Source organism: Drosophila erecta, unplaced genomic scaffold (assembly GCF_003286155.1).
Source record: "Drosophila erecta strain 14021-0224.00,06,07 unplaced genomic scaffold, DereRS2 tig00000000-arrow-pilon, whole genome shotgun sequence".
Taxonomy (NCBI): domain Eukaryota; kingdom Metazoa; phylum Arthropoda; class Insecta; order Diptera; family Drosophilidae; genus Drosophila; species Drosophila erecta.
In genome coordinates, this window is record NW_020825194.1 from 2,833,878 (window position 1) to 2,855,737 (window position 21,860).

Consider the following 21,860-nt stretch of genomic DNA (forward strand, 5'->3'; position numbering starts at 1 on the left):
TGCGGAAAGGAGCGTATTTAATTTCATGAATTATTGATGCATATTGTGTATTCTCACTCGTGGCAAGCCAATTAGGCCTGCAGCTACCTTTTTATATTGCATTTGTGTGGCTGAGCACCGATGATTTATAATTACATTCACCTGACTGGATCGAACTGCCCACTCCCACTTCCCACTACCCATTCCTGATACCACGACCAGTTTGCACCATTTCTATCTGCGGCTGATTTATGCGGTCGCTCAACTCTGGATTAGTTTTATTTACACGCCATTGGCTGTCCGGCTGGTGAAACCCTGTATTGGATTTCCATCGCCCATGGATGTACCGGAGTGTATGCATATATGGCTATATGTGCACTCTTCATGCTGCAGTTCATTTTAATTAAACCACTGACAAGTCATAGGCAAATTATTGGCTGATATATTGACATACCCGGGCATAAATTGCAGCACGCATCGACTTACCTGCAATGGGAGGAGAGAAGGGAATTTTAATTAATTAACGAGCCAAGTGTGTTGGTATTTCAATAATATTGCATCAAATAATTTGGTGATATGCTACATGCTACAAGTGTAACTCAATCAAGTCAGCTATTTTCAATGCATTTTTTCTCAGCCTGCAGCGCAATTAAGCGACCTCAAATAAAAGTGTAAATTCCTACGGATGCATATTTTTATACATTCTAAGAGCTTTAGCCCCGCAGCTTATTAGAGTGGGGAGTGTTCTTATGCCATCCAATAGCATTGTGTGAAATTAAATTTCACATCCAATCAGCTGGCAAGTCCTGCTGACTGCGTTTTCCCTCTGTTGTTCCTTATCCTCGTCGGGTGATATTTAATATTTGCCCCGCCACTTTCCCACTGTAGCTTCCGACTGCAGTGCTCTCGATAAATACGGAAAATGGGAAATGGAAAAGGAAAATGGGGAAAAGGAAAGGCCACGTACCCGAAGGAAAGTCGAAAGTCGATAGACGATTGAACTGAACTGAACTGAACTGAATCCCGTCGACGGCTTAGCGGCAAAATCAATGACACAATAAATATTTGTGCAGCCCTTAACCGTCGAGTGTTTAACAAGACGAAGTCTGAATGTTCCTATATATGGATCTATATACTTATAAACTTGTATAGATGGAAGCTGGAATAAATAGCAAACTTTCGCGTGAAGATTGAGGCCAGAATATGTGTGTCTCGTAGTTTTTAAAGTGCGCACATGGAAAGTAAAACAGAAAATAAGTGTATAAGCTACTATTTATTTTTTTATATAGATTTTATTTTAATTGAGTTTCAAAAATGGATAACCATTTGAGTGATTTTTCACTGCATTTAAAGCTTAAATCTGGCCACATAGCCTAATCCGAAATTTGAAAATTTCAAAAGCTTTGCCTCAATGAGTGTCTCAGATGCAAAAATGTGATTTAAGGATACATTATTTTGCGACTTTTAAATTTGCTGATTGGCGAAATATCCAAGCCATATTTCAATGCTTAAAACGATGCTTCAAGGGAAATGGCCAGATCCAATTTCTCCCATTTTTGTCTCTTTGCATTTAAGTAGGCCATCGAAAGTGTCGATATACGAATGTGTGGCACTGTACCGCGCATGTTTATTGCACTTTGGGGAATTTCCCAGCAGAAACACGACCCAACTCAACCCAATTCAAGTGAAACCAGCCCAGCTTGGGCCGCTTAATGTGGCAGAAAAATGTGTAAATTTACGTCGAAGAGAGCTCGGAAGTTTTGCCGCCTGCCTGGGTTTTTCATTTTTTTTGTGGGTCTAGGTTTGAGTCTGTCCCCAAGTAAATTGAAAAATGTAGCTTACTGGGCGGTGGCAAAAGTGTGGCAAGTGAAATAAAAATGGCAAATGGCCAGTGAGATATAAGCAATGAGCTACCGGATTACATGAAACTACATAGCTTGTGTGTGGGGGTCTGACATGTCGGGGGTTCTAAATTATTTTCCTGCCAACTTTATCAACGCGAAAAATCAAGATGCATTCGACGAGGGAGGACGCATCTTGTGCTGGAGAAAAAAAAACCGAAAAAAGTATATTTTAATGGCAGCATAAAGTGCATTGCAATGTTGCGAGCGCTCAGGAGAAATCATAACAAATCGTGGCCAAAAAGGCAATGTAATAACTCAGCTGTCGTCTCATTGTATTCTGATTTTTATTGCTCATCACGGAGGAGTTTCAGTTCGGTTCTGTATCTGGATCTGAATCTTTTATTTGTTTTGCTCTGTTTGTTCTACTGGATGTTTGTATAGTTTTTTCCCCACGGTTTTGTGAAATTTTTTCAGGAACCCACTGCATGGTTATCCATCTCCTTCTACGGAAATCACAAATATCATATGCGAGAAATCAGAGAACGTTGTTTATGTGATTTATGCGCTAGTGCGCAAAAAGGGAGAAAAGTTCATAGTTTCGGTTTAAAAGCGCTTCAACAATGTGGCAAATGAAATGCACACGAAATTCAAACAGACAAGTGGGGTTGTGGGGGGCGGGAGGGGAAATTGGGAAAATGGGGTTGCACTGCCACATTCTGCTGCACTGGGGGCACGTTACTAGCGTTTTCATAAATAAACACGCAATTGTGGCATTGGGAATTTCCGTAAGATACTTGTTGGGGGCGAGCCGAACGCTTTTTACATTTTTCCCAAAATAAATCCCGTCGATGAGGAGGCAGTCAGGCAACAATTATAATTTAATTGCAATTTTTTGCTGCCCCGTAACATTTCTGTCAATCAGCGGCGAGCAGGCCGAACCAGTAGCCAAAGTTTTTCAATTTTGCAGCAACAAATAGCCAACAATTGCTGTTTATACACACTGGCAGGGGCAGAGGCACAGGCACAGGCTCTGTCCCCTCGATTCAATCAATATGGAACACAATTGGTCCATTCACACGCCCATTTCCCTCAGAATCTCTTCGCAGAAAAAACGCTGAGGGGAAGGAAACTGCGAATGGGCAGCGGATGCCATTCAGCTCAGTTGGCCAACTTTAGCTAACAAAAAATTAATTTAAAAACTTATTTCAATACCAAATTGTGCCCAACGCAGTGGCTGAGGCTCCCCGCAAAAGGAGGGGAGGGAGTGACACCCTCTGTAACATTTTAATAAGATTGAAATGAAAATGTTGTAACAGTTCGGCAGAGTCCAAAAAATCGAAGAAGCGGTCTGATTTGCTTTTTATACTCTCGCTGCTTTTTGTTTGATGCTCGATTATAAAGTCGTTTAAGGGTCATGAAACTCAACATCGAACGACATCAATTCAATTTTCATGCCAGCATTCTATAATAAAAAATTTAATTTTTCATCGAGCCGTTTGCTTGTGTGTTTTACATATTTTGTCTGCACTTATGCGAAGGTTAATAAAATTGTTTGCACTTTTGCTTTGTCAATATAATTTCTGATTTTTTGTTTTGTTTCTGTACGCAAACGCAAATTTTTTTAAGACTTTGCAGGTATGGTGCGCTGAATTTGTTTTAATTACGATTGAATTGTTTGGATTGCTCCAAGCGAAAATATCCATTATAAAATATTACATGCGTAGTGTTTTTTATGAATTACAAACATGTAGCTTAAAGTTTAACTTCAGTCAATAGTGATGAATATACTGACTAAGTATTTAGTTCTAGTAAACAATTATGAGCTTTGAAAAGATCAATCGATCATAACTAACAACTCATTGGGGCATAAGTCCCAAAAGAATGTGTGATGTTATTAATTTGTTTCAAGGATGTCGAAGCAGCGAATATCCTTTTCCCATATATGGATTTTTATTTTGCTCTAGCCAAAGTAACTAATTCGACAGCGAGAAAACTTCAGCTGTATAGAAAGTGCAACATTTGTTACACATCCAATAGAGCAGCTCCTTGAATAAGGCGTCGCTTAAGGACCTTCGAGCGAAAAAAAGTGGAGCGTAGAAGGATGTTAGAGCATGCCACATGCCCCCAAAGTATTACGACACAAAAATGGCATTGCTGCGGGGGCGTGACACATAAAAAGCAAGCAAAACCCGCTGGCAAACCAAACAAAATACACAAAAAATAGCTGAAAATCATTCAGCGAGCGGAGGGCACAACATAAAAGCTGAGCGTCTGGGTGGAACTTTAGTGCTAATGCTGCCCCACCGCTGAGGATTTTCTCCACCGCACTTTTCCCAACCCAAATGGTTTATGCCCCCTCCGCAAGCCCCCGGCAGCTGCACTTGTGCACACTTTTGGCATAATACAACAAAATTGATTTGCCGCATGCATCATTATCAGCGACGTCGTCGTCGTAGTCGTCGTCATCATCCCACCCACTTTTCCGACTGCTGGCTTTTACTTAGACTGCTGCACTTGAAGGTCCTGGGATCCCTGGGCTCCCTGCTCCCTGCTCCCTGCTCCCTCCACTGCGCGAAAAACACACTCTCGTGGGCCATTGAATGCAATGGCGCTCATTCATTCAACGTTTTGCAACTCATAAGAAGCAGCAATTGAAGCATCATTAGCTGCAAGTTTTCGAATCCTTCCTCGCGCCCCGCACCACACTGCGTATGAGTAATGCATGCATGCCATTTACATTGATTTGTGGCGGAACGTCGACTGTCGATACATACACACACTGCGCACACTGCACATAGTACATATAGTGCACACACCCAGCTTGGCAACTTTCTTCTAATGCTTCAGTCAAGTGGCTCGAAGTGGGGCATCGATGGGTTTTCAGCTTAACCAAAGCCATCAATTATGGGTAAAATTCGCTGAAATTTGTGCAGCATTTCAGCTTTACCAGCAGCAATCGAAAATATTTCTTTTTCCACCCAACTTTAAAACTTTTGCGCTGAAGTTTATGTTTGTGCCGATAATATCGGGATTTCTCGACTCCTCGGTGTGCTTGTTTTTCCCCATCTTATTCATGAAGGCGTTCCTCAGCTACTACAAAAATAAATTCAATACGTTCGGCGAGGAAGGAGAAAATAACAAAAAATAGAGCAGAGTCTGCAAAATAAGCAGATGCAAACACACACATAAAGAAAAGTTGTTTGACTATTTTTGGAAGTTATAGAAATGTGATACTAATATTATCCTTATAATATAATATGACTTAAATTTTAAAGTTCGCGAGGTCGGAAGTGCTGGTTTCCAGGCAGCTGGTATCTATTTGCAACAGAGTTGAGCTATTTTGTTCAGTGTACACCTATACTTATGGGTGCGTGGCACTTCTAGATCTTAGCATACATATGGGCTTCCTTAGCTGGTTGTTTTTTTCCGCCTTTGTTGGGGCCGTTGTTCCATGACGTTATCACGTACGCTAATGCGACAAAAGCGCAACGACGAGCAAAATGTTTTGAAAATTTACTTAGCCCGGCTTCGCAGCGAGTGGCCCCCACCCTGGCACCTTGGCCCCTCGTCCCCTCGGCCCCTTTGGTTGCCACTGGTTGGTGGCTTCCTTGGGTTTCTGGGTTATCCGTTTTCCCTGGGCTCTGCGGCTTCGACAGGCAGCTTCTTATAGGGCATATCCTTTGTGGCCGGCTCAAGACTGTGTTTTCCTTATTTTATTCCTGCTTTATTTGCATTCCTTGGGCCACATCCGCTGTCGCTTCCTGGCGCTTCTTTAAGCGCAAAATACTTTTCCGCTGCTCGAGTGGCAGAAAAATGAAAATATTATTTGGGGCGCGTGCTTTTTGGCCATGCAGCACACGCGGCGTATACGTAACGCTCAGGTTAAACGGTCACATATACACATGTACGTTTCCACAGTTTGGGGCAAGATAATGTTTTATTTTCCACTTTTAAAAAAAATGTTGAAAAAGTTGATTGCTCAAAGAGCACATTGAAGAATTGGTGTGAAAAGCTGGACAGTAATTTCAGAACTTTAAGGATTATTTAAGTTAGTTTTTAGGTGGCAGCGCAAGCCAAAGCAGAGTTATTAACTTGAACATGGCTGTATTTCAGGCCCGAAAAAACCCACATAACCGCAAATGTACAATGCAGGCAGGGAAGCCTGTTCCGTGCTCCTCTGGTTCGGTTTGGTCTTTGGTTTGGTTTGGTTTGGCTGGATTTTCGTTTCGGTGCGAGCCTGGTTTTGGTTCGATGCTCGGCCCAGGTGCGGTGTGCGGTTCTGGGGGCGTGGCAGGCGCGTTGTAGGCGCCGTGATGTGTTTATACATTTCGTGAAATGACAGAAATTGAATAAAATTTATGCGTTTTACGCGAGGCAGGTGGAACCGCATATGGAACCTGCATGGTCCCAAAAGCGAAACCAGAAACCCAAAAAAAGTAGGAATTTCCCGTCTATATTGGCGGTAGGAAGCGCACTTTCCAACGTATAACACCCTCGGTTGTCGCAATTTTGGGTTTGAAATATGTGCGAAGGTCGTATGATGTGTGCTCGCTGCGAAATGTTTTTCTTTTCGACGGTGTTTTTCGAAAGAGTTGACAGAGGCTGTGGGTTAAATGCAAAACACCGTGAAGACAATCGACGAAAATGGGAACTACTGAAATTTAGGACTTCAGTGCAGTTTTCTAGCGATGTGAGCTATGAATTCTTGTCCTAAATATATCCTATGCCTTAGCTTCAAGAATGCGCTGTTCAAGGATTTTTGCTTGCCAAGGCCTGCAAATATGTTGCGCAGAAGTGCCACTCCCCAAAAGTGCGAAAACCTGACCTTATGCCAGAAAATTCCGCTGGGCGAGCGACCGCATGCCATAAATGCTTAAATCAAATTAACGCAGGAAAGGAGGGCAGAACAACCCGTTGGCAAGAGCTTAAGTTATGCAAAACGCTGGGCGTGGTCCCCACAATGGCTGCAAATCAGGATGACTGCCCGGAGCGGGGAATTTCGCTGGCAAATAGGTGAAGACAATGGCCAGGACAGCACAGCACGGACGGCATAGGACAGGACAGGAGAGGACAGGACTCTCGGCCATTGCAGGTTGTCATTGTGTCGGCTTAAGGCCGGCGAACAAGCCAGAAAGCCCTGATTAATTGGCGCTATTTATAATTAAATTGCGTCCTAAGCTGTAATCACAGTTCTCAGTCGTCGCCAGTTTCTAAGCCCCATTCTCCACTTTTCTCGCCCCCCCACATCCACCCTTTTCGCCTTTGTGGAGTGTCAAAGGTTTTCTATCTTCAACTACATCAAAAGCGGCAATATAATTTCCCCACAAATGAGCGTTCTGATTCAATTAATGCCTCTTTGACTGCAATTTCTAAGGGAGTTGAATTTAAGTCCTGGCGGTGTCCTTGCCGCCTTAGAGATGCAAAACTCGACATGTTGTGTGCCAAGGATATGGGCAAACAGGATTTCCAGGCTACCAGGCGTTTGCAACGAAATGCAGCAGACTAAACAAATGTTCAAAAAAATATAAAACTTACAACTTGGCCAGATGAACGATGGCACTAAACGGAAAACATTCGTAAAATGCATTTTATTTAGAGCTGCATTTTGTACTTGCCAAGTAAAATAAGGCAAACATTTGAGTTCACCAAATAGACTCATATTTCTGTCTGGCTATTCAGTAATGTGTGCAGTTGATTCTTATGAAAAAACAAATATTCATTTGTTGTTTGAATGGGGGAATCTTCCAAGCTAAAACCAAAAATTTCGACTTATTTTTCTTGAGGTTTTTGCCCCACTGTGCGCCTTTTGGCCAGAACATTTCCGCTGTCCTGCAATCGGTGCTCTTGTAGTTGTAATACCACCAACAACATGGCTAACACCACCAGCAACAGCTACAACAACGAGGGGCGCATTTCAAATGCAAATGTGTTTGTGGTGTAAATGCAATTTTACAAAATTTTATATAAGCCAGCAGACAGCAACAGCAGCAAGAAAAACAACGACAATGTGCATAAAATTTCCGAGGATTTACATTTTAAAAACGCACAAAAAGCTGCAGCAGCCAAGGAAAATGCTCGCGGAAAATGGGGGAAAATTCGTGGTGCAAGGCGGGAAGAGGATGCTGCATATGAGCTCCTAGCTGGTGTTAGTTTGCAAATGCGGTTTTAGCGCTTTTGCGATGGCGACTGCGCGAAGACATTTTGCCAAAACAGCGAGGCGAAGCCAAGCCGACTGCAATTTGGCTAAGTGCGTGGGGAGTGGGCCAAAACTGCAAATGAAAATGTGCAATGCACATGTGTGCATGGCACACACCCCCTCACACAACCACACACATTTCTGCGGCAATCAGTGCCAGACACACATGGGCTTAAGGCTTTGGGCTTGGGCTTTGGGCTTTAGGCCTGGCCAAAATGTTTTGCCTACTTGCTACTAGCTGCCACTTGGTTGCAGGCTCACTTGGCACTTTCCACTTGCCATCTGCCAGCCGGCTGCATAAATCTACGTCTCTTTTATTACGAGCTTTTGAGCATTTAAATAAATTTCAAAGCTTTGGCCAGAGCTGATTTACGAAAAAGGGGGCGGAGGCTGGAAAGGAGGAGTGGCAGCCGGCACATTTAGCGTTAAATGTGCATAGTTTTGTCTGCGGCAGCAAACTAACCACGTGAAAGTCGCCTGCGGAAACTAATGCAGAGCAGCCTGGACTCCCGAAAATGCAAATTACTGAGAGAAAATGTTGTTTCTTAAAGTTAAAAGCTAGCAATATAAAGGACATCTTCAATGACTTGATTACACAAAGTATGTTATACATATTTATTTGGAGATTGAATACTAATCGTTATGATTTAAACAATCAATTGGTTGATTTAGGGACCAATGTTTTTCAGTGCACCCACCGAGACGACGTGCAACATGACAGGCTGAAGTTGAGTGGCTCACACCCACACAGATGCGGCTGCAAGGACGATGGACGGACACAGACACAGACACAGATACGGATACAAGGACAGACACACACGGACCGCAGCTGGGCAGGCTAACTGAGTTAGAGCTGCCGAAAGTTCAGGAGCGGGGCAGTCAAGGAATCGAGGGGCAGAAGTGCAAGGATGCCGAGCTGGGGGCAAACAAGAAATGTAAAGAATGCCACTGACAATGTACAAAGTGCAAAACTAATTTTACAGAGTGAACAGAAGCAGGAGGAGACTGCCGTGACGGCAACATGTTGTGTGTCCTGTGTCCAAAACACAGCCAAGTTGCACGACGAAATAGATCATACGCCCAGTGGTACGACACTCCGCCCGGCAAGCGGAGAACTTAACTCATTTCCGTCTTGATTAACCAATCGAACTAGTGGAGAAGTCAGTTAATCATAGGAGAACCTTCATTTAGGCTAAAATGAGGAGGAGGCTCAAGGGGCGGAGGCACTTTCGTTACGGCCAGTCCCTTTGTCCTGACCCATTTTGTCGCAAATTTCAGATTGTGATTTAAGCCGATCTCTGGCAAAATGTCATGGAATCTTGGCCCTAGGTTGATTACTTTGTTTGCCCTCTGATTGCCGGATTTGCCCTGCATTTTCCGTTTGTTTTTTTGGGGATTTAAGGCTGCTCTGCACTTAATTGCTTAGATTTGTTTAATTTAAGCCGATTATACACGACCACAATTTGTTAAAAGCTTTCCGTGTGCGATTGCGATTGTGAGAGGCCCAGGTGTCAGGTCTATTATCCATTAATCGATATGCCAGTGGATTGGATTTGAAAAATGGATTGAGTACTACACGTTGAAAAACCGTGTTGTCTACCAATAGGAAACTTTAAAATATAACTCATAGCTTGAGCTCAAATTGAAGAAACCTAGCAATGATTGCGTGTATGCTTAGTATTTTTTTCTGTGATGCTGTGACTTTTACCACCTATTTTTTCCGAGTGCCTGCACATGTGATGGCCAAACTAGGCGAACCTTAACCTTATCGAACACCCGTCAATGACCGAAATGGAACGGAGGAAAATGGCTGGGAAAAAAGTTTGGAAAAATGTAATCAAGCACGTAACTTGCACAAATTTTCTGCACTTTTGCCGAAGCCAAAAGCGGCAAAAGCCCCCAGGCCAAAACGCACCAACATACACCTACACATACACATTCCCGTACGTAGAGTAACATGAACGGTGACAGACACGCACGCCTGAGTGCTGCCACGCCCACACTGGCACAGATACCCATCCGCCCGCCCACGCACACACATGCACACTCACTCACACAGTGCGATACTGAGGTGCCATCAAAAAGATTGCCGGCTGCCCTGTTTGTCCTTGTTGTTATTGCAATCCTTTTGACTATGAACTGCAGACAAAAAAAAGGATGCGAAAGAAATCGAACAGGAAAAAAGATTCTTCCCTCCAACGGATCAAAATACAAAAAGTCAAAAGAAAAGTTAAAGACTTTAAAATCCGCCCCGGGCCAAAGTGATTGAGCGTGTGTCGCAGCGAGAGCAGGGAATTTGTCAAAAAAAGAGGAGAACTTTCCAAGGATGATTCGTAGAAAAGGGAGATGTCAGGTGAATACACAGAGACAAAAATGTTCACACGAAAATTTCATTCAATATGTTTACTTCCATTCGACGGCAGATGTCCCAAAGTTATTATTTCAATTAGCTGCTTCTAACAAAATATTACGAACATCTTTGGATACTTCCATCCTTAGAAAGGATATGAATATGGTCTGCCAGTGCAAAGTACACCAGTAACAGAGCTCAGTCTGGTTCCTTTAATAGACTCACGGCTGCATAGTCTCATGTCCCCCAAAAGGCGCTCGAAAATCAAATGAAATTGATCCCACAGACAAAGCGAAATGAAGGGAAATCAAAGGCGGAGACTGGATGGGGTATCCTTTGCCAAAAAAGCGCAGACATGATATGAAATTATTTGTCAACGCCGAATGCCATTTTCAACAACTTTCCGACAACTTTCATTTCGTTTTCATTCTGGCAGGCGACTGGCCCGGCTTCGAGTGCCCCGTCAACTCGTGGAAAATGGAAGGCGCGCCGGGAAAACTGGGCGAAAAGCGTCTTTGGGCTTTCATTTTGCATTACAGTTTGCCTGCCAGCGGCCAAAGGAGGAATCAGAAGACAGGAAAGCGGCCCAGACATGCAATGACATCCATCGCAGAAGGCGCTGGAACTTTCTGATTGCTTGCAAATGTTTTATTAGCCTGATTTTCCGAATGGAAAACCCGCCGCAGTCAGTCCCATCCCAAAAGTGATATGTGTGCGCATTATGAGACCGAGATGTGGAGCAGGATAAGGAGAGCACAAAGGTGAAATGGGATTGCGAACAAGAAGCCAATATTCATATGGGTCCGGGGTCTTTAAAAGTAATAGGATGTTCAGAGGAACAATGGAAATAGAAAATACCTACGCCCCTTAAAGCACTGCCCATTAAAGGCTCAAAAGTGAGAGGCTTTATGTTTTTCAAGGTGCATGCAGCTAAATTTGAGTTGTTGCACAGCTTTAGACACAATTATTGGTCAGCTTCAAGGTGGAATGCTGACCATCCTCTGATGCAGTTGTATATTAAGTTCAAAGTTCAGCAATTTCCCATCATAAATTTTTAAATAAGTTTCACAAGCAGGATCGATAAATTTGTAAGAGCTCATCCTGCGCTATCGGCGACTAAGCTTGCTTGTTGCAAGTTCCTGCGAGTCCTGCGTGTCCTTCGAGTCCTGGGCATCCTCAGCATCCTGAGAATCTGATCTGAGCCGGCGGCAGGGATTTTCCTTTACCCCCGTGTTGCTGCTCATTAATTTCGTCTATTTAGGAAAAGTTTTTCCTGGCTGCGTTGCTGTTGCCTGCAACTTTTTTAAGTGGTTTGCGGTTTATCATTTTTGGCTTTGCAGCGAGCCAAAATGCAGCTGGCCCTGCTGCGCTTTTCCTCGCACATTTTTTTCTTGCCTCTTTTTCTGCCGCAAACAAAACTGTGCGCAAACAGGAAATAACGGTAACGCTGCTTCATTTCCGCTTTTATTAAAACATACTTTTCACGTTGTACCTTATCCTGCTGCTGGTTCGTCCTTCTGCTCCTTCCTCCCCCTGCCCGCCCCTTTCCTTAATAGTCCCGACCGTCTTGCCGCTGTTTGCTGCGGGCATCTTACTACCCTTCCTCGCAAAAAGTTGGCCAAAAGGGCTTGGCCCGCTTGATTTGCATACTGCGATTTTTTGATTAAACTAAGTATTTATACTTTCTGCCTAAGAAGAATTTTTACATGTTTCAATTACACTTTTTAAAGTAAATTTTTTGCATATTTACTACACTTTACACTTTCATTCCCATTTCAGGGTATGCTAATTATGATTTTCCCTTTTCTTTCGCTGATAATGCGCGCTATTTTCGATTTATTCCCCTCTCAATTAGTCTTCCGCTTTCCATCTGCGAGTGTATTAACTATTCATTGTGGCCAAGGAAAGTTTTTTCCCTGGTGTTTTATCTGCTCTCGCTGTTGTTGTTGCCACCCCACTTTCCACCACCCACGAAATGCAGCTTGTCACTTCCGCCAGCCAGCCGCCCGCAGTTTTCCACGAAGGAAAACTTGTGCCCAGAGTTTGGGCTATGCGCCACTATCTGAGTGTGTTTTTTGGTCCGTTTTCTGTGGCTGGCGCTTTAAAAGCAGCCAGCGGATGCGCCGAACCATCTTTTAGAGGTGGGCGGTGTTTTTCCAAAGGGGCGTGGCCGATTTCCACGAGGATTTTCAGTGCATGCAAACGGCTGAACCTGAACCGCAGCTAGTTGAAAGTAGCCAAAGGTAATTAATTTTGTAGCTACAAGTTGAGGGTCCTGCTGCAAAACTTAGTCGCCTGCAGATTCAGTACTCCGGATTCTGGTTAGACGACCACAACCTTTTGACAGTCCGCGCTCGTTGCAAATGGATTTCCCATTTCCCATTTTCCATTTGCTTTACTTTTCCACGCGGAATGAGTGGCAACATTTCCTCAAAATGCAAGTGCGTTTTTCTCGCTCTTTTTTCGTTCCAAAAGGTGGATGGATCTGTGCGTGTGTCTATTAATTTTCTTGAATGCAACAGCAGCGATAAGCAGCCATGTGCCACGCCCCCCAGGGCGTTGACAAACGGGCGGTGATAAATTGCTGAAGGGGGAATTCAGGGATAAAGCAGATGCTGATGCACTGCTATTCATCATTTTAAATTTAAAGATTATAGATGGCTTCATTCCGAAACTCCACATTCCAAATACAAAAGCACTTGGAAAAGATAATGTTTAATAATTTGAAGAAAGAAATTCAAAGTGCCAAGCGCGTTTAAACGTTGTAATGTTGGGTAATCTGAAAGGCCTTTCCCAGTTTTCCCAAGTGTTTTGTGCTTTTCTGCTTCAGTTGCCCGTAACAACGAGTCTAATGGACCATTTGTTTTGGCTGCGTTGATTTTGCATTTTGGCTGGCAGAGAAATTGCGCTCAAAGTCATTTTGCTACGGCTGCAGGTTGTTTGAATTATAAATTTGAAATTAAAGAGCCATGGCCGCCAGACGCCCTCGAGTAGAAGAAGTAGACAAATTAAACTGCACAACGCTCCAGTTGCTTGGCCATGGACATGGACTTGGAGGTCTTAACTAGTTCACCTCACTGCATGTGCTCCCCCAACCCCGATCCCCGATCCCTGAACCTCGTAACCTTCTCTGCTGTGCCGAGCACAAGAGGCCGTGTCAAAGGGCCAAAAGCCCTGGGTAACAGGACGCGTTAAAGTCAAAAGTTGCCAGGACAAGACCATCAAGTGTTGCCATGTACACACGAATGAAACGAAACGAAATGAAGTTATCACGAAACAGGGCACAAAGCCATTACGATTGTCCTGCCGTCCTCTTCCACGAGTCCTTGTGTCCTGCCGTCTCGAAAGCGACAAGTGTTTAGGGCCCCTTGAGCTGTCTGCACTGCAGAAGGAAAAAACTCTATTCTTGGCCACAGGTCCCCAGTCTCGGCCGTATGAAATCCAAGTGCGTGCCGGCCAAAGCGAGGAAGACAAGACTGTTTTTGGGGGGCATTTCTGAGCCCGTGCCAATGTCAGAAGTTAAAAGCAAAAACAAAGGCGCACAGGCCAAGGGAAAGTGGAAAATATCTAATCAAAGACGGCCTGTCGAGCAGCTCGACGACTACAACTTGAAGGGCAGAGCCAAAAGCCCGGCGAAGCCCTAGAATTGTTTTGCAATCGTTGAGGACATTATCTGGCTGGATAACACGGCCCTTCTCCCAAGGAACTGCCGGATTTCATGGATCCCTGACTCCCCGACTTTGTGACCCCCAGCTAAGCCGCACTGCAAGGCTTCATAATTTTCACCGCATGTGGTCGTGTTGCACAGTTCTTTGGTGGCTTTTCCTCTCGGGCTGAAAATTCAATTCATATGCTGGCTAAGAATGTTTAAGGGCTGTTATCTGGCGAGGGAAGTGTAGATACCCTGTTCAAGGGTATATATTTCCAATTAAAGTTTGAACTGACGCAAGACTTTTACTGTGCGTGTAAAGGGTTTACAAATACTAAAATATTATTAAATGAAATCTAAAATTACTAAAGGAAATCTGTTTTTTTGAGTGCAGGATTGTGTTGTGCACCGCCACTTGCGGCTGTTTTTGTGGCAAATATTCGGGGTAATTAATCAACTGCCACGCGCATCGACCACGCCCCGCTGAAATGATCTGAATTCTATTAGGCCCAAAGGAATGGCCGCAGAGCAGCTGGGTCCTGGCCTTGGCCAAAGTTGCTGCCTAAGCCGCAGGAAATCCCCAGAAAGCGCCGCCCGTCTGCACCTGCCGGTTCACCTGGGCACATCCACATGCTGAGGCCGAGCCAAAATTGTAAGGAACGTGAAAAATTCGGAAATTACTGAGTTATGCCAGCTGTCGCAAAAATCCCGAGTTATATTTTCGCTCCCGCTGAAAGCAGCTTATATGGGTACGCCCACTGGACGGAGGAGGGAGAATCCATACGGACGAGTGCCATCGTATTTTCGTTTTTATCGAATCTGATTTTATTCAGTTTCCGGCCAATCCCGTTCCCCGGGACGACGGCAAAGGATTTTCCGCTGAATTTTATGCTAATTATGCCGCTAAGCTCTTGGGCAACTTTCAAAAGAGTTTCGAGTCTTAGCGCGCCTTAAAAAACTTCCTTCGCCAAATCCGAGCACAATATTTGGCCAAGACGCGCTTATGCAAACAGATTTGCGCTGACTGCAGGAAATTAAATTCCCTCATCCGCTCGCCGCTTTTCCGATAAATTCGCACACGTTGGACTTTTTTATCCGCCCCGATTTATTTATGACCGACTGCTTATAATTTACGTTCCGCCGACTTCAGCCGGCCGGCGACTATGGCATCAACACTTCCGCCAGCGGCGGCGTCTGGTGATACCAAGTGAGACGCCGCCAGCGGAAATCCACGTGGCGGTCCAGGACCGAGGGAACCGGGGATTCAACAATAGAAAGGATGCGGCAAGGAGCGGGACTTGCAGGATATTGCAACCATTTGATACCATTTGATTTCGTTCACTAACAGAGGTCGATTTTTATTTCTAATGTGTATTGTATTTTTGTGGCACTGAAAGATTGTGTCCTATCTACTGGTTTAATCTAAAATAATAATTGTTTTTTCCTGCTACTCACTTCCAATCAAATGAAATCATTTGATGCACATCTTCCTGCTTCGTAAAATATTTCAGTTACTCGAGTATGCAAGCAATTGGAACTAAACCTTTAGTAGTTCCTTATAGATTTCATTGGCCTATCAATGTGGTATACCCGAAACACCTCACAAGTAGGGGGTATTGAAAAGGGGAAGGAAGCGAAGTAGAAAGTAGAAAGGACATGCCTGGGCAGTTTTTGTTGCTGACTGAGCAGCATATGGCGAAAGTTTAAGTAAGCAATATTTATTTTGTATTTCTATTTGTTTGGCCGAGTGTTCTACCATTTCAATACAGTTCGCACACCGAACTGCGGTCTGCAGCGGATTTTGAGTTGCCGGGCAAGAAGCTGAATGGTTTTTCCCCATCCGGCCAAAAGGGTGAGAAGAATATGAAAAATTGCAACATATTTTCCTTAGCCTCTGGCCGGAGTTAAACTTTTATTTGTTTGCTTCATTGCATGGCGGAGGCATTTTGTGGTTGAGCGAATTTCAAAGTTGCTGCTTTGCTTTGCCGTTGCCTTTGCCTTCCACTCGCATCCAAGAAACCATGGAAATGTTGCTGGGAGCAGAAAAACTAAAAGTGCACACAAAGGCGAATTTATTTCTGAAGCTGCTGCATCTGCATCCTGTACTGCATTTGATATGCGATATACACAGCATATAACTTCGCATTTTTCTGGCATTTTCGGGGTCGGATTGGTCACTTGTCTGGCATGTCAATAAGCCGTAATATTTGGAATTTTGCGGGTCCGAGATATGTGAAAAATAGTTGTGGCGATCGACTTATTGACTTGTGGCCATCGTTTGCATGCCTGACAGCCCAAATTCCCCAGCGAGGGCACTGTGCGGCATGCATCATTGATAATGTTGGAGATCTGGGGAATTTGCATTGCATTCTGCCCCGCAAAGGGCCACTGCACTCACCTCCTTCGTCGGTCATCACCAGGATGGTGGTCTCCGGTCCCAGACCCTCGGGATTGAACACCTGCACCGTCACCTTGTACTGCGTGTACGTCTGAAGGTTCTGTATTTCGTGGCTCTGCAAGAGAATGGGGAATTTTTCATTTCAGATACTTTAAAAATAATCACTTCATATTTGAATTAGTGTATTAGTGCATTTAATATTAATATTTAATAGTGTATTACTATAACACTTGTTCCTAAAAACGGAATTATTTTTATTGATTTATTAATTCTTTCTATCCGTTACTTGAACATTTTGTGCTATGATCTGTATGAACAAATTCCCAATTAAGAAGCATTTTTGTGTTTTTATTATTTTCGCTGCACACACACTAAAGGAATTTTCGTTTGTTGGCCGTCGAAGGCGCTTAACGAAATAAAGTGGGGCACTTGCAGCAAGAGCTTCTCCACAGCACCAGCAACACCACCCACTGCACCACCCCGCCTCCCCTTCCATTCGCCCATAGCATTGTGCATGCTTGGAGCGGAAATTGCGCGTTGCATACTTTTGTGCGTTGCCGTTGGCAAATATGAAAATTGCAGCACTTAAAATTGATTTGCAGTGCTGCGATGTCGGTGCAAAAGGAAATTGAGTTGCTTGGGCAACGAGCAGTAGTCTTTGCCTTAATTGCCACTCCACATACATCCGTACACAGCGCGAAAAAAGACAGATTCGACAAATACGACACAAATAACTGCTTTCTGATGTTTCTCACAGATACCTTCTAATGAATTTAAAGGAAGTACACAATAAAAAAGGAAGTAAAAAATACCAAAACACAGGACATTGTTCTGAATATATTTCCAAAGTCCTCATATCCTCGCACTTTTCTGTGCGTGTAAGCCAAGGACTTGCCATAAGTGAGTCCGTTCCGGTGGCTTTGTATGTGAATTTCGCGAGCTACTGATTAAGGTTTTAACCAAAGGTCAAAAGCAGTGCCAAACCATAAAACAAGCCGCAGACTTAGAGTGCCTCGCTATTGCCTAAAGCACCACATGTGTATGGGAATGTATGTGCTCGCAAATGGTCAGCTGCCTTGGGCAAATTATGTAGCATACATTAGAGCGCTGCCTGCCCGAATTTGCCTGCTGGTGTGCATGCGTGTGCGTGTGTGTATCTGTGTATCTGAGCCCGTCTGCGGTCCCACCGCAAAACCAACGGGTTTTCGACTGTGCGAACTCCAGGCTTGTGCTTAGCAGCGGATTGACTGCCATGCCAACAGCTTAAGTGGCTGCTTTCGGCTTTTCAGACGGCGCCAGCCACAGTCGCAGTTATTTCCGCCAAAAGCGTGATATCTTATCCAGCATTTCGGCATCCTGCCACAGCTGCGTTCAAGATCATAGTTCGCTAGCTTGCGCGATAAGCAATGATTTTAACACAGTTTATTTCTTTTACCTCCTGCATTTAGATACTTCCTAGAACACTAAGGCTTTGATTTTACCAAATAGTTTGCAGAGAATGACACTATTACTTTGACCGCCGCTGTGTTAAGAACTGCGTACATAAAACTGAGCGCTTGGATTTAGTGCTTGTATATGGTGGGCGGTCATATAATGCCATTTTATTTAGTCGCCAGTAAATGAGGCCCAAAATTTACAACTGCTTTTATTTTTATGGTCAGCTGAAAGTTGGAACCGCCCGAGGGCGGGCCACGTAATTGATATAATGTAATTGATAAAGTTGCCAACTTCCTGCCATATTGCATAAGTTGGCAAAGTGCGGAGCAGTGGGGGGATAAGCATCTAAATACGCTCGCCCTTCTGCGTTAATTAGTGGCAACTAGAAACAAAGTGAGCATCTAGGCGGGGGAGGGCAAAAATTTGGAACTACAAACAGATGGAAATTTCGCCTGTCAAACCAATCCCAATGCCTCTAACAAAAACTGCACAAATTTCCCCAACTGAATTTGCTCGTTTATCTTCACAGTATATTTTCCTCTTGTTCGTCAACAATATCAGTGTCGGACTACGCTTTTTCGCCTCCATTTTTGTAATATTTTTTTTCTGTATTTTTTTGCGGAGCAACTTCCTTTGAGGTTTCGGGTGACTCGACTTGCCGGCTTTTATCTGCGTGAAAGTTGCGAAATTTATGCTTTACGGCGCAGAAATTTTAATTAGAAAATTGGCAAATTTAGCCCTGCAGGCGAGCGCTGGAAAATCCACCGCCCCTCGCTTTCCACCTCACACGTGACAGCTCAATGTGAATGCCGCTGGCCATGGGAGGCGCTGGCGAGATAGGGGCGTGGCAGGTCGGCAGAAGCCGCAGGATCCTGAATGCTGATGCTGCGATATGGGAATAACAGTAAGCCATGTCCTGGAGTCCGCCAAAATGACTTGAGCACAAAAAACACATGCACGCGGAGAAAAAATGTTGAGCTGTGCGCTAGAGAAATGATTTTTCACAGATATTTGTCAGATTTGAAAAAGCCATAATGCCTATGTACTCGCCAAATTGCTAGAAAAATATATTTGATTACATCAAAGCGCCTTCTGAGAATTTGGCACTAGACAATTTTCTGTGTATTCCTACTCCTGCGAAAAAGAATTCCAACTAAAGTCGCACGTTTCTGCCTGCAAGGATAATATTTCAACATGCCAGCGACATGCAAAAGAGAGCAAGATGGAGGACAAGCAGAGCGAGACGGGTAGCTGCGTCCAGATAAGGACAAAATATGCACTCGAGCACAAAAGCGTGCCACGCTTGTGGCAATCAAGCGTGCACCACCCCCACTTTGGAGCCCACCTCTCTGTGCCCCATCCAGCCGTGTATGTTTCTTCTATTTTTTGGAAAGTCCGCCGCGCCGAGTGTCGTACGTGAGCATTATCGCTAATAATTTCTGCATATTTAAGCCAATAGCCTCGCAGCTGGCAAATCCATCCGGAATGCAGCTGCAAGTTCGGAAATGCATTCCCAGTGCTCGACTTTAGTGCTTCGCTCAAAGAGTCCCCGAAATGGCCAGCGATTCGGATTGTACCCTGGGGTGGTATAAAGTGCATCCAAAGCCAGGTGATGGCAGTTGGAATCGTTAAAATTTAGAGCATCTAAACGAAATTCAAGAAATGGCTGAGGTGGCGGCTATTTTCGGGAAGAGCACTTTGCAGTCGAGTTTGAGAAGCTCCAAAAGTAGGTTAGCCTCAGCTTAATAACTGGTAATAATTTATATAATGTTGGTTTCAACCTTGCCCTTATTTAAAGCTAAAATATCTTAACAAATGCACAGCGAGCTACTGTATAAAGCGTGTGGTGTGCCTTCGGCCAAACTTTCCCTCTATTGAAAGGTATTCCCAAGCTATTTGTTCTGGGATCGCCTCCAGTTTCTCCAATTGCCTAGTTCATTAGCCAACTTGCGTGCCCACAAAGCGGACCCGTGGAGCTGGGGAGACACACCCACTGTTTGGGGTTCCTGGCGTAGACAGGAGGAGACTGGCCCCAGCTGAGAACTAATCGCTAACAAATTGCCACTGATAGCGGGGTCCCCGAACGAGATATGGTAACACCTAGACAGGTAGGCAAACGAAAAACACTTGTAACCCCGCTCTCAGTCGAAGTGTGTGGGAATGTTTTGCCTTTGGCCAGGTGTAAATTACTTTTTAATACGCCGCTGATGTGACTTTAAGCCGCCGAGTGACGGCTAGCAGCGCACACATTTTAGGCCAACTTTAAGCCAAAACCCCGGCACTCGGGCCGGAATGAAAACCCTACAGTTCTTGTGGCAAAGAAAACGATATGCACGTGGCAAAGCGGACAGACACGAAACGAAGCCAAAGCGAAATTGAATGACGCTGCAGGCAGAACACGAAATGGTGCCCCTCTATTAGGTGCACTGTAAACAAATGCGTTTGCTCACAAAGCGTAAGTTTGCTTACAAGGGCACTTCTAAAGGCACAATCTAAATAAGATTTTTGCATGTTTAAAAGTACTCACGATGAGTATTTTTGTTGTCAGCTAAAGACTCTCATTTATATATGTATATAAATACATTTTTCTCACTGCACTTCGACCTCGCGCCTGCATTTGCAATATGGCGAGGTGTCAGAAAACGTGAAATTCAATTATCTTTGGCCCGTACAACTAAATACGAGTTCGACTGCGAGTGCAGCGATAACTCACCTCCACGGTGTTGTCGCGTATATAGATTTCCTTGGTATCGTTGGGGTCCCGATCGCGTGGTCGATATGTGATGCGGTAGCCAAGGAATTCGCCCAGTATGGTATCCGGCGGAGGAGCCTTCCAGGAGATGTAGACGGAGGTGGAGGACGTGTTGTGGGCCGTTGTCGGAATGGGCTTGCCCGTGGGAGCTGTAAGAGATTAAGTCGGTTAAAGAATGAGCCCAGGATAGGCCAGAAAGTTTGGCTGGCTGGAAAAGTTACTCGGCGCGGTGCTCTGCCTCAAAAATTCCAAATTAAAAACGCCGCGCAAAAGTTTCAACCGAAAACTCTGACCTGTCATGTAAAGCGGAACGTTGTCTGTGGCATTGTCAAGTTGTCACTGTCACGCAACATAAGTTGCAAGTGCCACGGCCTGTTTTTTGGGCTTTGGGGTGGGAGTGGGTTTCGGGCCTCTGCGTCTACGATTTTGGAAGTATTTCCCATTCGCAGCCATCTCTCTTTCGGCCTTGTCTACGGGAATTACTTGCAGGTTAAATGATGCGTGTGTCGCGCAGGTACACGGCAAAAAATGAGTACTTTAAAGTTGCCGGAAGAACACCTGTGTAATTTTCATGGGAATGGGAATACTATTTCTGCCCTAACTTTTTCTCTGGTTTTATGATTTCAACAAATATTGGAAATGTTTATTTTTTCCCTGCCTTTTTCTAAGTGTGTCAGGTGCGCCCGGCTTAGGATGAACTGGCATTTTGCCAGGACCGAAAGGAGGGCGAAATTGTTCGCATAGCTCAATGAATTTATAAATAAATTAAAAGATATTTTGTGTCCTTGGGCTTGACATTGATGCCGCGTCCGAAGTTTGCTCAGCAAATTGAAAACTTGTCGCTTTTCCGCTGCTTAGATTTACGATTTGGCCAGCATCCGATTCTCGGATGAAAAGTGCTGTTGGTTAATTTATGCATGACGCACGCCTAATTTATACAAATTGTGAACTCGGCTGGCGACCGCAGGACACGCACACACACACACGCACACACACACACACGCACAGCTCTGCAGGAGGACCGAAAGGACCTTAATGAGCTCGGAAGACGAGGACACAACACACTATTGACTAATTTGTAACCGCATGTGTTGCAGCTTCGGCAGCTTGGGTCGCATTCCATTGTGCGAGCGGCATAAATGGAATTTCGCACCCACCCGAAGGGCATACACTGGGAGAAACCGAAGAAAAACAAGCATAACAAAATGGAGAAACAAAAATAAATATTAAAAGCAACTGCATAACCTTCGCTTGG

General features: G+C 44.4%; 1 protein-coding gene across 2 annotated transcripts in view; it reads right to left on the reverse strand.

Annotated features, from left to right (window-relative positions):
• The window catches only part of LOC6554771 (tyrosine-protein phosphatase 99A), a 124,446-nt gene that overhangs the window by 41,504 nt on the left and 61,082 nt on the right, over positions 1 to 21,860 (reverse strand). For both annotated transcript variants that reach the window (XM_026976185.1, XM_001981321.3), the window contains exons 7-8: positions 20,567 to 20,754; positions 16,417 to 16,531 (exon numbers count right to left, since the gene is read on the reverse strand). In XM_026976185.1, the coding sequence (XP_026831986.1) occupies positions 16,417 to 16,531; positions 20,567 to 20,754 (303 nt within the window). The remainder of the gene's footprint in view (positions 1 to 16,416; positions 16,532 to 20,566; positions 20,755 to 21,860) is intronic.